Below are 16,003 nucleotides of genomic sequence, written 5' to 3' on the forward strand. Positions count from 1 at the left end.
AGTCTCTCTCAGTCTCTCTCAGTCTCTCTCAGTCTCTCTCAGTCTCTCTCAGTCTCTCTCAGTCTCTCTCAGTCTCTCTCAGTCTCTCTCAGTCTCTCTCAGTCTCTCTCAGTCTCTCTCAGTCTCTCTCAGTCTCTCTCAGTCTCTCTCAGTCTCTCTCAGTCTCTCTCAGTCTCTCTCAGTCTCTCTCAGTCTCTCTCAGTCTCTCTCAGTCTCTCTCAGTCTCTCTCAGTCTCTCTCAGTCTCTCTCAGTCTCTCTCAGTCTCTCTCAGTCTCTCTCAGTCTCTCTCAGTCTCTCTCAGTCTCTCTCAGTCTCTCTCAGTCTCTCTCAGTCTCTCTCAGTCTCTCTCAGTCTCTCTCAGTCTCTCTCAGTCTCTCTCAGTCTCTCTCAGTCTCTCTCAGTCTCTCTCAGTCTCTCTCAGTCTCTCTCAGTCTCTCTCAGTCTCTCTCAGTCTCTCTCAGTCTCTCTCAGTCTCTCTCAGTCTCTCTCAGTCTCTCTCAGTCTCTCTCAGTCTCTCTCAGTCTCTCTCAGTCTCTCTCAGTCTCTCTCAGTCTCTCTCAGTCTCTCTCAGTCTCTCTCAGTCTCTCTCAGTCTCTCTCAGTCTCTCTCAGTCTCTCTCAGTCTCTCTCAGTCTCTCTCAGTCTCTCTCAGTCTCTCTCAGTCTCTCTCAGTCTCTCTCAGTCTCTCTCAGTCTCTCTCAGTCTCTCTCAGTCTCTCTCAGTCTCTCTCAGTCTCTCTCAGTCTCTCTCAGTCTCTCTCAGTCTCTCTCAGTCTCTCTCAGTCTCTCTCAGTCTCTCTCAGTCTCTCTCAGTCTCTCTCAGTCTCTCTCAGTCTCTCTCAGTCTCTCTCAGTCTCTCTCAGTCTCTCTCAGTCTCTCTCAGTCTCTCTCAGTCTCTCTCAGTCTCTCTCAGTCTCTCTCAGTCTCTCTCAGTCTCTCTCAGTCTCTCTCAGTCTCTCTCAGTCTCTCTCAGTCTCTCTCAGTCTCTCTCAGTCTCTCTCAGTCTCTCTCAGTCCTCTCAGTCCTGAGTAATGCTGATTAAATAGAAATTCTGAATGAAAAAATACTGATTTTTTTTTTTAAATTTAGCAATTTATTTGATTTATTTTTTAAAAAATTTATAAAAAAGCTATAATAAAATCAATATAAACGTATAGATGATGGTTATTAGATATCGTGCATAGATGTATGTCAATTCATCATTAAACTTTCAATGCTCTTCTCCATTTCCTCAATTTTCATGAAAATTTCTATCATTTTTACAACTTTTTCAAAATCATCAATAAGCTCATCATTAAAATTAATTTTTGGATGATTTTGCTTAATTCTATTAAATGAAATTTTTTTCATATCATCATGTCTGTACTTGTTGCTTAATTTAAAAATTTCCAATGCATTATCTTTATCAAGTTGTTGTAATAAATTCTCAGCTGCAAAGTTCTTCAGTTCCTCAATCTTTAACTTCCCAGCAGCAGCAAAAAGATGAAAAAAGTTCATCCCATCTCCACCTGGAAGTTCATCAGTGTAAAAATATTTTAAAATAACCTCAAAAATGCCGACTGGAATGTCAATTAATTTAAGGTTTTCAACTCCAGGGTTGTTTTTCAGCAATTCAGCCAGAGTTGGACTTCGTGCAGCAATCAGGAACTTGTGGACTGGGAAGTTGTGGTCGCCAATTTGGATCTGGAAGTCCTTGAAGGTTTCATCAGTTAGGAAGTTCTTGATGTCTGATTTTTTAAGTTTATGAATTTCAGACTGCAACTTTTGATTTTGTGCATTGACGTCATCAACTTGATCTTCTAAGTTTCTAACCTTACCATTGACGTCATCAACTGCATCCTTAAGGTTCTTGACCTCAGCATTAAGTTCAGCATTTTTGCCCTTCAAATTCTTGTTTTCCTCCTTAACTTTGAGTAAGTCTTTGGTAGTTTTGGGGAATTCTTTACAAAATTTAACCATAAGCTCGTCCTTAACTTCTTCAAGTGTCGCATTTGGACTACAATCCTTAAATTGTGAATAACATTTTGTATAATTTGGATTATCCTCAAAATTCACATGTTTAAGGTTATCAAGTCCATCCAAAATGTTTGGTTCGATGAGTTCTAATTTGTTGTCATTAAACCCAATAGCTTCCAGGTTCTTAAATCCATCAAACAGGTCACCTGGCAGGAACTTAATTGAAGTTAAGTTGATGTAAATCCTTTCAAGATTTTTGTACTCAGCCAAGTCAGACTTGGTTATTGTTGTTAGTCCTGAGTACTGAATGTATAAGACTTTCAAATTTGGAAAAATTCTTGTTAATCCTTGCGGTACTTTTGTAAGCTTGCAATCAGCAAATAGGGCACAGTCAACATGTTCATTTCCTCTACTAGCAGACTTATGTGTTCCATCAGGTATTATTGTTGTATTTTCAGGAATTGTTTGCTTATAAAATCGACATACATACACTTTTTTATTGCCATAATATGTATCGTCATAGTAGCTACACTCAACTTTCATTTCTGGTTCCATTTTTAATTAGAATTTGTCTAAAAATATCAAAATCTTCAGAATTATTTAAATCACACACAATAACTGCTTATTTACTTCCTTTCCACACCAAATATCAACTGAAAATTGAGAAAATTCAATATTTGATATTTTTTGACAATTTTATTTATAATTTACCTAATTTTAATGTTGTAAATTATTGATTAATTTTGTGACAACGACGTCGAAAATTGATGAAAAACTTTAAAGTTTATTAAATGAAATGTAAACATAAACAAATGAAAGTTTTGTACCCCAACGAGGTTCAATTTTGATTGTGTTAGTGACTTGTTGATATTTTGTGTATTTATATGCTGGCATATAAATTATAATTTTTTTTTTTAACTATCGAGTGACTTGAGCGCATTTTTTTTCACTTCCAGTAGGATTTAGGTCACTTCCAGACCCAAAAAACAAGTTCCAGTAGGATTTAGGTCACTTCCAGATCCACAAAACAAGTTCCAGTAGGATTTAGGTCACTTCCAGATCCACAAAACAAGATCCAGTAGGATCCTGGTCACTTCCAGATCCACAAAACAAGATCCAGTAGGATCCAGGTCACTTCCAGATCCACAAAACAAGATCCAGTAGGATCCTGGTCACTTCCAGACCCACAAAAAATAAGATTTAACGGATTTTCATAATTCAAACTTCATAACGGTCAAAAAAATTCAAATATTGTTCAGTAAACACTGTAAAAACATCGAAAAAACATTGAAAAACACTGTAAAACAATGAAAAAACGTGTTTTTGTTGTTATGAAAATGAAAAATTGTTAATTATAGCATTTATGCCTTGATTTGAAACTTTTAAATGCCCGGTGCCGCAACAACTTAATGGAACTGATAATTTAGGCGACATCTGAGAGTGTCCATAGATCTGTACGTCCATCGAAGTAAGTAAATAAGCAAGTAATATTTTTGAAATAATTTTATTGATTAAATCCATGAATTTTCTTAATTTCAACATCCAATTCCTCAACCATATTAGCAAAATCTTTATATCCACACAATAAAATTGCATCAGTTTTATTTAAAAATTTAAATTCCGTATGTTCATCCGACAATAATGGATTTTTTGTTGCATCTCTAAGCTGTGCTAGCCAATAAATGACAACTTTTGACTTTCCATTAACTTGATAATTTAAAATTTTATATAAATTTTTATAAATAATTAAGTCATCTTCAGTATATCCAGCTTCTTCATGTGTTTCACGTAATGCTGTTTCATAGTCTGATTCATCTGCATCAACCTGAATTATTTAAAATAATATTAAGGATTTGTACGGTTTTTAAATGGAATTGTTTAAATAAAACCATACAAATTATTAAGGATTTGTACGGTTTTATATGGATTTGTTAAAAAACCATACAAATTATTAAGGATTTGTACGGTTTTATATGAATTTGTATGTATTTGTATTATCAAGAATTTGTACAGTTTTTGTCTGTCCCTGGTACCTGAAACTCTATTTTGAACATCCAAAAATGACTTTAAAATTCAACTTACATGTCCTTTTGGTGGTGTCCAGTGAAAATTTCCATAACTAGCTTTCATTAATAAATATTGAATTTCATTCGAAATAAGTCGATAAATAAGAAATCCAGCAGCTCGTTTTGGTGCCATTTTAAGTTCTATAAATTTAATTTTTTCAATTTAAATAAAATTTTAAACTTTTAAAATAATTAAAATTTTAATTTTTCAAAGATATAATTTTAAAAATACAATTTTTTGTGCAAATTTAATTAATTTTTTTGATTAAAAATTAAAATTATTCTATTTAAATATTTAAAATTTGGCTTTTTTTAATTTAAATAAAATTTTAAACTTTTAAAATAATTTAAATTCAATTTTTTAAAACAATTTTAAATTTTATAACTTTAAAAATTAAATTTTTTGGCAAATTTAATTAATTTTTTTGATTAAAAATTAAAATTATTCTATTTAAATATTTAAAATTTAGCTTTTTTTAATTTAAATAAAATTTTAAACTTTTAAAATAATTTAAATTCAATTTTTTAAAACAATTTTAAATTTTATAACTTTAAAAATTAAATTTTTTGGCAAATTTAATTAATTTTTTTGATTAAAAATTAAAATTATTCTATTTAAATATTTAAAATTTGGCTTTTTTTAATTTAAATAAAATTTTAAACTTTTAAAATAATTTAAATTCAATTTTTTAAAACAATTTTAAATTTTATAACTTTAAAAATTAAATTTTTTGGCAAATTTAATTAATTTTTTTGATTAAAAATTAAAATTATTCTATTTAAATATTTAAAATTTAGCTTTTTTTAATTTAAATAAAATTTTAAACTTTTAAAATAATTTAAATTCAATTTTTTAAAACAATTTTAAATTTTATAACTTTAAAAATTAAATTTTTTGGCAAATTTAATTAATTTTTTTGATTAAAAATTAAAATTATTCTATTTAAATATTTAAAATTTAGCTTTTTTTAATTTAAATAAAATTTTAAACTTTTAAAATAATTTAAATTCAATTTTTTAAAACAATTTTAAATGTTATAATTTTAAAAGTAATGTTTTTAGGTTTTTTTAAAACTTTTGCTAAATAATTATTTAAAATTTAACTTTTTAACTTTCCTTTATTAAATTAAAAATCTCAAAAATTAATTCAATTTGTAAAACTTTTTTTTTTCACATTTATTTTTGTTTTTATTTTTTGAACTTCCGCTAAAGTTCAAAAAAAAAAAAGAAAAAAGACAGCATTGTACCCCTCCATTACGATCATATGTTTCTGAAATATTTTGTAAATAAAACAAAATAAAAAACACATTTTTTAGTGATTAAATTGTAAAATTTTGTGAATTTTGGTAAATTTTGAGGCATTTTTTTTTATAAAATTTGATAAAATTTAAAGAATTTTATAAGAAAATTGAGAAATTTGATGTTAAAATTGTAAATTTGAGACTTAATATGTCAATTTATTGCAGCAGCAGTTCAAATCTAACGTGGATATCATCAAATAAATAAGAAAATTCCCAATTTTAAATCAAAAACCAGCATTTTAAGTAAATTTATCAAAAATCACATCTAAAAAGCTCAAAAATTGTCAATTTCCAATAGAAATGTCACCAAAAGTCCAGTCCAGATAATAAGCAGCACCAAATATTCCAATGAATTCACCCAAAATTGAGCCAACAATTAAAAAATCCATCAAAATTATCAATTATACATCCATCCAACAATCAAGTCCATCATCAATAATCATGTTTAAATGTTCATCATGTCCACAAACATTTGAATTTAAATCACAACAAATAATACATGAAATGAGTCATAAAGTCAAGTCAACATGTCAAGTATGTTCAAAAAAAATTTATCGTGATAATATGAAGTCACATATGGATATACATTTAATGAATAAAAGTTACATATGTAATTTTTGTAATGAAAAATATGCAACAAAATTTTTAATGATTTTTCATTTAAGATCACAACATATAAAGACAAAATGTTATTATTGTAATGAATGTGGACGTGGATTTAATGATAATCGACATTATAAGAATCATTTAGTTACACATATTGATAGTCAACCATATAAATGTGATTTATGTCCAAAAGGTTATAAACGTAAACAATTACTTGAATTTCATTTAATTGGTTCACATCAGACCGAACGTAAATTACAATGTACAAATTGTGATTATGAGACATTAAATTTACAACAATTAAAAAAGCATCGAAATATTCATTTAAAAAATTTTATATGTGATGTATGTAAAAAAGAATTTAAGGAACGACGTTATTTGACATTACATTATGAAGCTGTTCATGTTAAGGAGAAAAATTATCAATGTTTGGTATGTGAGAAGGACTTTATAACTGTACAGTATGTAAAGAGGCATTTGAAGAGATTACATGATGGTGATTTGACTAAATTTAGGTGAGTTTTCATTGATTTGTAACGGACTTGTGTCATTTCATTTCGAAAAAATATTCGAAATTGATTTTCGAAAATTCAAAAAATATTTTACCGTTGATATAAATGTAAACCAGACTTGCGTCATTTTATTTCGAAAAAATATTCGAAAATATTCGAAATTGAATTTCGAAAATTCAAAAAATATTTTACCGTTAGTATAAATGTAAACTAGACTTGTGTCATTTTATTTCGAAAGAATATTCGAAAATATTCGAAATTGAATTTCGAAAATTCAAAAAATATTTTACCGTTAGTATAAATGTAAATTTGTTTTTGATTGATTTGAAATTGATTTTCGAAAATTCAAAAAATATTTTACCGTTGATATAAATGTAAACCAGACTTGTGTCATTTCATTTCGAAAAAAATTCGAAAATATTCGAAATTGAATTTCGAAAATTCAAAAAATATTTTACCGTTAGTATAAATGTAAACTAGACTTGTGTCATTTTATTTCGAAAGAATATTCGAAAATATTCGAAATTGAATTTCGAAAATTCAAAAAATATTTTACCGTTAGTATAAATGTAAATTTGTTTTTGATTGATTTGAAATTGATTTTCGAAAATTCAAAAAATATTTTACCGTTGATATAAATGTAAACCAGACTTGCGTCATTTCATTTCGAAAAAAATTCGAAAATATTCGAAATTGATTTTCGAAAATTCAAAAAATATTTTACCGTTGATATAAATGTAAACCAGATTTGTGTCATTTTATTTCGAAAAAAAATTCGAAATTATTCGAAATTGATTTTCGAAAATTCAAAAAATATTTTACCGTTGATATAAATGTGAACCAGACTTGCGTCATTTCATTTTGAAAAATATTCGAAAATATTCGAAATTGATTTTCGAAAATTCAAAAATTATTTTACCGTTGATATAAATGTAAACCAGACTTGTGTCATTTCATTTCGAAAAAAAAATTCGAAAATATTCGAAATTGATTTTCGAAAATTCAAAAAATATTTTACCGTTGATATAAATGTAAACCAGACTTGTGTCATTTCATTTCGAAAAATATTCGAAAATATTCGAAATTGATTTTCGAAAATTCAAAAAATATTTTACCGTTGATATAAATGTAAACCAGACTTGCGTCATTTTATTTTGAAAAAATATTCGAAAATATTCGAAATTGAATTTCGAAAGTTCAAAAAATATTTGACTGTTGATATAAATGTAAACCAGACTTGTGTCATTTTATTTCGAAAAAAAAAAATTCGAAAATATTCGAAATTGATTTTCGAAAATTCAAAAATTATTTTACCGTTAGTATAAATGTAAACTAGACTTGTGTCATTTCATTTCGAAAAAAAATTCGAAATTATTCGAAAATGATTTTCGAAAATTCAAAAAATATTTTATCGTTGATATAAATGTAAACCAGACTTGCGTCATTTTATTTTGAAAAAATATTCGAAATTATTCGAAATTGATTTTCGAAAATTCAAAAAATATTTTATCGTTGATATAAATGTAAACCAGACTTGCGTCATTTTATTTTGAAAAAATATTCGAAAATATTCGAAATTGAATTTCGAAAGTTCAAAAAATATTTGACTGTTGATATAAATGTAAACCAGACTTGTGTCATTTCATTTCGAAAAAAAAATTCGAAAATATTCGAAATTGATTTTCGAAAAATCAAAAATTATTTTACCGTTGATATAAATGTAAACCAGATTTGTGTCATTTTATTTCGAAAAAAAATTCGAAATTATTCGAAATTGATTTTCGAAAATTCAAAAATTATTTTATCGTTGATATAAATGTAAACCAGACTTGCGTCATTTTATTTTGAAAAAATATTCGAAAATATTCGAAATTGATTTTCGAAAATTCAAAAAATATTTTATCGTTGATATAAATGTAAACCAGACTTGCGTCATTTTATTTCGAAAAAAAATTCGAAATTATTCGAAATTGATTTTCGAAAATTCAAAAAATATTTTATCGTTGATATAAATGTAAACCAGACTTGCGTCATTTTATTTTGAAAAAATATTCGAAAATATTCGAAATTGAATTTCGAAAATTCAAAAAATATTTTATCGTTGATATAAATGTAAACCAGACTTGTGTCATTTCATTTCGAAAAAAAAAAAATTCGAAAATATTCGAAATTGAATTTCGAAAATTCAAAAAATATTTTATCGTTGATATAAATGTAAACCAGACTTGCGTCATTTTATTTTGAAAAAATATTCGAAAATATTCGAAATTGAATTTCGAAAATTCAAAAAATATTTTATCGTTGATATAAATGTAAACCAGACTTGTGTCATTTCATTTCGAAAAAAAAAATTCGTAAATATTCGAAATTGAATTTCGAAAATTCAAATACATTTTACCGTTGATATAAATGTAAACCAGACTTGCGTCATTTCATTTCGAAAAAAAAAATTCGAAAATATTCGAAATTGAATTTCAAAAATTCAAAATTAATATTCAAATATTTTTACATTCTGTTCAAAAACCCTAATATGTAGCATTAAAAGAGCATAGTCTTGGATAAAGTCAGTCTGGATAATCATGGATTCAGATTAGCGTCATTTCAAATATTGACCGTTATAATTTGAATGAAAAAACGGTTATGAAAACTATGTTTTTAAAAAATAAATGACCGTTAAATTTTTTTGAAATCAAAAAATACGTTACAAACAAAAAATTCAATATTTTTTTGAATTTTCGCATACAATTTCGAATTCTTTCGAAATCAATGTCGAATCTTTTCGAAATGAAATGGCAGACTAGCCTGCATGGATTGAGGACTAAGAGAACTGGACTAAGATACAGTTGACTGGAGGAGGCACCTCAACTTGAGTTCCATTCCTTCGGAAGGGTCTTGGCTAAGGCTCAGACACTTGTGTGCAAAATTGAACACTTTCTGGATCCTTAATCTAAATCTTCTTATCATCCAGACATTAATTTAAAGTTCCTATCCATAAACTACATCCAATAACACATTTACTGACATATGATATCAATCCAGTCCTTAATATTCTTTAATAATACCAAAGTGTGGCCGTCTCAAATTCGAATTTTTCGATATTTGATTGTCGAAAAATTCGAACTCAACTTAATTTAAAATAAAAATTTCCGTTACAAAAAAAAATTAAAAGTAACGGTCAAAAAAAATTTGAATTTTGAAAGATAATTTTTGAGACAGCCACACTCTTAATAATACCTAATTACAGATGTTTAGCACCAGAAAAGATAGCACAAAGAAAAATACCCGAAAATCGTGTTCCAGATCAAGCAATAAAGCGTAAAAATATGCTGTCAATGCCAAAACAAATGAAAAAATCAGCTCCAAAAAAATGTTTAGGACATGAGAATGTGGCTGAGACTGTTGAGCATCAGAACTATAACAACATAGTCAGTTCCAATGAATTACCAGAAGAGCATCAAATCAAGTCAGAATATGATATAAAGTCAGAAATAGAAGTAAGTTCAGACATGATTGATGAAATTAAGACAGAATATGCAGAACATGATGAAAATAGTCAAGAATATCAGCATGTAAAGGATGAACATCCAGAGGATGTTACACAATATCGTATAACACCGTATCAACCAAGAATGTCATTTTCGACAATCCGTTATATGGAGAATCAAACCTTTACATGTCCAACATGCTCAATCAACTTCCAAACACGATCAGCCTTACTTTTACATGAACCAAAATGTAAATTAAGGAATAAAGCTGATGACAATTTAAAATGTGAATTTTGTGATAAAAAATTTAGTGATCAATTTACATTAGATGTTCATGTTAATGTACGTCATGTAAATGCAAAGATACATAAATGTCGGGAATGTGATTATGAGACACATCAATATTTTGACTTTAGAAATCATCGTATGACTCATATGAATTTAATAAAATGTCAAAAATGTTTAAAAGAATTTCCAACTGAAAAATTAATGTTGGAGCATGCAAAGGATGCACATATTGGACCTAGTGAATTTAAATGTGAAACATGTTTGGTTGGATTCAAGTCGAGTGTATTTTTGCAGAGACATATGAAGACGGCTCATTGTAAGTATGATTTTAACAAACTAGCGCCATTTCATTTCGAAAGGATTCGAAATTGTATGCGAAAATTCAAAAAAAATTGATTTTTTGTTTGTAACGTATTTTTTAATTTCAAAAAAAAATTCAACGGTCATTTATTTTTTAAAAACATAGTTTTCATCCCCTTTTTTTCATTCAAAAAATAACGGTCAATATTTGAAATGGCGCTAATCTGGATTTTAATACAGTCGTGTACAAACTTGGTGCCGCGGCACACTTACGATATTTGTTGGAATTGCCATGAACTTTATACCTTGATGTGGGACAAAATTGACATCAGAGTGTGGCTTTTTCAAAAACAACCGTTAATTTTTTTCAAAAAAAAAAAAATTATTTTTTGTTAAAATTCAAATTTTTTTTGACCGTTACTTTTATTTTTTTCTTTGTAACGTAAATTTTTATTTTAAAATATATTGAGTTCTAATTCATAGCATGCCACGGACTAGTCCAATCTACTCCAAACCCAAAATCGAGTCATCAGACTCATCCTCAACCTATGTCGATTTTCTAATAATTTTGGCTAATTTTTCAACATTGTTTTTTATTCACAGCTGTTTCAAAATTTGACTGTAAATATTGTGAAAAATCATTTGAAACAAGAAATGAATTGAATCAACATGTGGGAAATTTATGGAAAATTAAGAAATGTTCGAGTTTCATCAAGCCTGAGTTAACGACAGAAAATTGATAAAAAAAAATTTTTGTTACTTCTTTTTTTTGTTGGTAGATTAAAATTAATAAAAATTTAAGATTTAATTGGAATTTTTGTGTTTTATTGAATCTCTGCTGTTCCTGCTCTCCCGGCTCTCTCTGCTCTCTCTGCTCTCTCTGCTCTCTCTGCTCTCTCTGCTCTCTCTGCTCTCTCTGCTCTCCCGGCTCTCTCTGCTCTCTCTGCTCTCTCTGCTCTCTCTGCTCTCTCTGCTCTCTCTGCTCTCTCTGCTCTCCCGGCTCTCTCGGCTCTCTCGGCTCTCTCTGCTCTCCCAGCTCTCTCTGCTCTCTCTGGTCTCCCTGCTCTCTCGCCTTCTTCATCTCTCCCATCTCCCCTCATCTGTTCCGTCATTTGCCATCTAGCCCCATCTAAACTCATCTAATCCCATTTTTCCCATCACCTCTCATCTCTTCCTTCCATCTCTTCTCTCCTCCCCTCTATCTCCCTTCATCTACTCTCATTTCCCCCTCATCTACCATCTACCATCTACCCCATCTCCCAATTCTCCCCTCCTCATAACCCTACTTCTCTATTCCACATTTTAATTACATAAATTCAAATTCATAGAAATTCTTCAAGGATGTACCGATCAGGAATGACATTATTGATCATTTTCAAAAATTCGTCAAAACTGAGGATTTATAAAACTCTAATTTCACACGATGGACACATTGGATGAAACGAGCAAATTCGTAGCAACGCCTAGACCAGGGACCAGGGTCTAGACCAGTTTCAGAGTCAGAATTCGGCTTCTTCAATCTGCTTTGACTCCTGAAGGGATCTTCCTCAGTCTTCTGAAGGTTGACAGCCCCAAAAACAGGCTATGTATGGTAAAGCTTACAACCTTCAATTACCGATGTCAACTTGTACAAATTTCATGTAAACAACTTTTTCTGATCAAATCACATCACTAACTCCATCTATTGTTGAGAATTAAAAATTTAATAAAAATAACAATTTTTCGCATCACAATCAGCTGCTGCTGCTTTGTTTTGATCTCAGTTTTTACTAAGTTTCCATAAAATTCAGGCAATTTTTAACATAAATCTCAAAATTTTAATAGTTTCTAGACCTTAAAATGAGAATCTGTATTTAAACTTAATTAAATAACCAAAATTGTGTAATCAGTTCAGCATAAAGTATTGCAGTATATCCATCAAATAATGTCAAAACGCCGACATAGTCAACATTCACTTCCAGATCACATAAAAATTAAAATTGAAAAGGATTGTGAGGAGGAAGAATCGCTGATCGTTCAAAATATCCAGCAGACATCAAGCTACGATGACGTCAATAAGATTAAAAAGGAAATTGAGCTCATTGTTGACGATAAGGATGAGGATGGTCCAACATCGGACGATGAAATTGAGTCCAGTTCCGATAATTCAAGTCATAAATTGATTGATGTTAAGCTAGAGCCACAGGAATGTCCAGCAGAGGAACCAGATGACAACATTAAGGATGAATTTATGATAATTAAGGAAGAAATTGATGGATTTGGAGTTGATTTGGTTAAAATTGAAGTTAAAATATCAAAAGTTGATATGGAAATTGCTGAACCTTATGCAAAGAAGCTTAGACTTGATCAGGGCAGGATGGCAAGTCGACAGACAACGAGTGGGATGAAGTTGAGTCAAAAATTGACTGAAAAAAGTGGGAAAATTGAAAATTCAGCTCAAAATGAAGGAAATAAAGTAAAAAAATCGACAAAAAACAGCAAAATTCAGGACAGGATGTCATTATCCAGCATAAATGATGCAGGTTCCGAAGATTTTGATGGTTCCGATGACATAAACTACGAAGATAATGACAGGCTATCAACATCTGATGACAATTCATTAAAAACAGCAAATAAAGTCAGACAATCTAAAGAATCAGCGCTAAAAGGAACTAAAAATCCTCAAAATGTGAAAAATTCATCAAAATCAGCAAGAAAGGCTCCTCAATCAACCTCAAAATCCAGAAAATCTGATTCAAATTTGAATAAAATCAGCAATTATTTCAGTAAATCTGAGGCTGGTGCGAGTATGGAGGCTGGAAATAACAGTAAGCAGCAAATGGATGAAGGAGGATTGAGCAGCAATGAGCAAGATGTGGAAAATAGTCAGAAAAGTAGCAAAAAGACAGCAGAAAGTGAGGATGTGAAGGGACAGACTGAAGATTCTGGTGAAATGTTGGGAAAATCGAGTGAAAATTTGAGGACGGCAAGCAGTAAGTCAGGGATGGCAGCCAAAAATTCGAAAAATTCCGGGAAAAGTTCAGAAAATTCAAGGAAAAATTCAGGAAATTTAAGGAAAATTCCAGAAAGTTCTGACAAAATTTCAGGAAAAACAAGGAATTTTGGGGAAAATTCAGACAATTTTGCTGAAAATTTGAGCAATTCTGATGAAAATTTGAGAAAATTTAACGAAAATTCAGGCAATTTTATAGGAAATCCAGGAAATCCTCAAGAAAATTCGAGAAGTTCTGATGAAAATTCAACCAATTTTCCATCAAATTCTAACAATTTGGCTTCAAATTCAGACAATTTTCCAGAAAATTCCTCAAAAATGTCAAAAAGTTCCACAAAAATGCCAAAAAAATCCGCAAATTTAAGCAAAAAGTCACAAAATTTAACAGAAAAATCACAAATTTCAACCGAATCTCCACAAAATTCCCAAAAATCGACTTCCGTCCCATCCAAACCACCTCGAAAATCCCGAAATTCCTCAACTAACCCGTCAAATTCCCCAAATCCCATCCCAAAACTCACTAAAGTCACCTCAAAATCCTCAAAATCCCTAAAAATCACCAAAATCGACTCAAAAAGCAAAAATCCCTCAAAATCCCCATCCACCGCCACCAACGATCAAAATAATTTTGAAATCCACTCAAGCCTCAGCATCGAGGACACCAAAGATCCAAGATTAGCAGCCCTATTCAACCCCATCACCATCAAAACCGAATCAAATCCAAAATTAACCTCAAAATCACCACAAATTGACAATGCAGACATCCAAAAATTACATGAAATGCATTTAGATGCATTAGGTATAGGAACAGGAGATGCAGCATGCAGTCAAAAATTATCATCCCCAAAAAAGGAGTTCCAATGTAAATTATGTCCAAAATCGTACGACAAACGAGTCAGTCTTTTTAATCATCAAGCAGCACATACGTCATATGACTATCCATGCCTTAAATGCGGACTAAAATTCAAGTCCCAAAGAGCCATCAACAACCACGAATGTCCAATTTGTGAATATTGTGGTAAAAAATTCAAAAATAAGCCCAAACTTATCCGTCATGTGACTTATGTCCACTCAGATCAGTCAAATTTGGAGCTATTTTCATGTGACTTGTGCGGCAAGTCACTAAAATACAAAATATCCATAGACAGGCACATGAAGGAACACCTGGAAGTGACAAAAAATTTACAATTTAAATGTGAAATTTGTCATAAAAGTTTCACAAAACGGATGGGACTTCAAAATCATCAGATCCTTCATGTCTATGCGACACTGACATGCAACAAGTGTGGAATGAAGTTTAAGAAGCAAAAGCCATATGATCAGCATGTATGCTTAACATGTACACACTGTCCAAAGAATTTCTCATCAAAAACTAAACTTAATGATCATATCCGTAATATCCACACGGATGAGTCACAACTGAGCCTTTACATCTGTGATATTTGTGGTAAAAGCTTTAAATATCGTCCATCCATTGTCCGTCATGTCCTGGATCATCGTGAAGAAGCCAAATACAAATGTGAAGTTTGTGGTAAGAAATGGAAGTCCGATATAGCATTAAGGGATCATATCCGTATGTGTCATGCAGTTGAGCTTATAACATGCAAAATATGCCATAAGGAGATGAAGCCACAGTGTATATATCAGCATATGAAGTATGTCCATACAACAGTTAGAGATTTTACTTGTAAAATATGTGATGCTGCATTTAAGACCAAGGAGAAGCTTAAAAGACATTTGGACACGCACAACAGGAAGTTCAACTGTGTCCAATGCGACCGGAAGTTCTCGTCACTGTACGAACTGACTGAACATCTTAAATGGCATGAAGATCCTGACATCTTTAAATGCAGCATCTGTAAAAAGTCATTTTCAACCAGGACAAGCTTAACGACACATTCTAAGCTACATAAAGGTATTGTCAGGAACCTTAAATGTCCACATTGTCCATTTACGACTCATCGGAAGGAAAGCATTAAATATCATTTAACGACACATGAGAAACGTGATAAAATGGCTGAAATGAAGAAAAATTGGCATAAATGTGATAAATGTGGAGCACTGCTGAAAAATAAGGCATCACTTTGGGGACATCATAGGAAAGTTCATCCGACTGAGAAATTTACATGTGATTATTGTGGTGTTATTGTCAAGACAAAGCATAGCTTGAAGCATCATATTGATGTTAAGCATGTTGGGAATTAAGGGGATGGGTAGTTGGGGTATGTCATGGACTTAAATTGTATTAGAATTGAATAATAAAGTTTTGAAAAAAATTGAAATTTTTGTGTTTGTTTCTACTACTCCCCTCAAACCCCTCAAACCCCTTAAACCCCTCAAACCCCTCAACCCCTCAACTCCTCAAACCCCTTGAACCCCTCAAACCCCTCAAACCCCTTAAACCCCTCAACCCCTCTTCCTTCCTTAGGGCTCGTCTTTAATAGCTTGAATCAGAACCGATGCGTTCCGATTATTAAATAGTAATCTGAACCTCAATC

The 16,003-nt window shown here is 30.6% G+C and overlaps 3 protein-coding genes across 4 annotated transcripts; 1 reads left to right on the plus strand and 2 right to left on the minus strand.

Moving 5' to 3' along the window:
• Nucleotides 1-1,119: 1,119 nt before the first annotated feature.
• Nucleotides 1,120-2,759, minus strand: LOC139096702 (protein roadkill-like). Of its 2 annotated transcripts, XM_070648477.1 has the most exons (3): nucleotides 2,667-2,759; nucleotides 2,586-2,608; nucleotides 1,121-2,527 (listed from the first exon to the last, which is right to left on the minus strand). In XM_070648477.1, exon 3 carries the CDS (start codon nucleotides 2,508-2,510, stop codon nucleotides 1,191-1,193), a length of 1,320 nt encoding a protein of 439 aa, XP_070504578.1. In that variant the 5' UTR covers nucleotides 2,511-2,527; nucleotides 2,586-2,608; nucleotides 2,667-2,759; the 3' UTR covers nucleotides 1,121-1,190. The 2 variants fall into 2 exon arrangements, with proteins under 2 accessions (XP_070504652.1, XP_070504578.1); XM_070648551.1 differs by lacking the exon at nucleotides 2,586-2,608 and having other exon boundaries at nucleotides 1,120-2,527; nucleotides 2,667-2,758.
• A 684-nt stretch (nucleotides 2,760-3,443) lies between these two features.
• Datp (purine phosphoribosyltransferase family protein Apf) lies at nucleotides 3,444-5,220 on the minus strand. The gene is made up of 3 exons (XM_070651006.1): nucleotides 5,138-5,220; nucleotides 4,038-4,162; nucleotides 3,444-3,780 (listed from the first exon to the last, which is right to left on the minus strand). Exons 2-3 carry the CDS (start codon nucleotides 4,152-4,154, stop codon nucleotides 3,460-3,462), a joined length of 438 nt encoding a protein of 145 aa, XP_070507107.1. The 5' UTR covers nucleotides 4,155-4,162; nucleotides 5,138-5,220; the 3' UTR covers nucleotides 3,444-3,459.
• A 762-nt stretch (nucleotides 5,221-5,982) lies between these two features.
• LOC139101103 (uncharacterized) lies at nucleotides 5,983-15,787 on the plus strand (the record flags this gene model as incomplete). The annotated part of the gene is made up of 4 exons (XM_070633638.1): nucleotides 5,983-6,443; nucleotides 9,685-10,529; nucleotides 11,117-11,248; nucleotides 12,403-15,787. Coding segments are annotated over 4 exons (4,746 nt in total), but the record flags the coding sequence as incomplete, so codon positions are not given.
• Between the last annotated feature and the right edge of the window lie 216 nt (nucleotides 15,788-16,003).

This window comes from Chironomus tepperi, unplaced genomic scaffold (genome assembly GCF_022539635.2).
Source record: "Chironomus tepperi strain 1889 unplaced genomic scaffold, CSIRO-AGI_Ctep_v1 contig_7, whole genome shotgun sequence".
Taxonomy (NCBI): Eukaryota; Metazoa; Arthropoda; class Insecta; order Diptera; family Chironomidae; genus Chironomus; species Chironomus tepperi.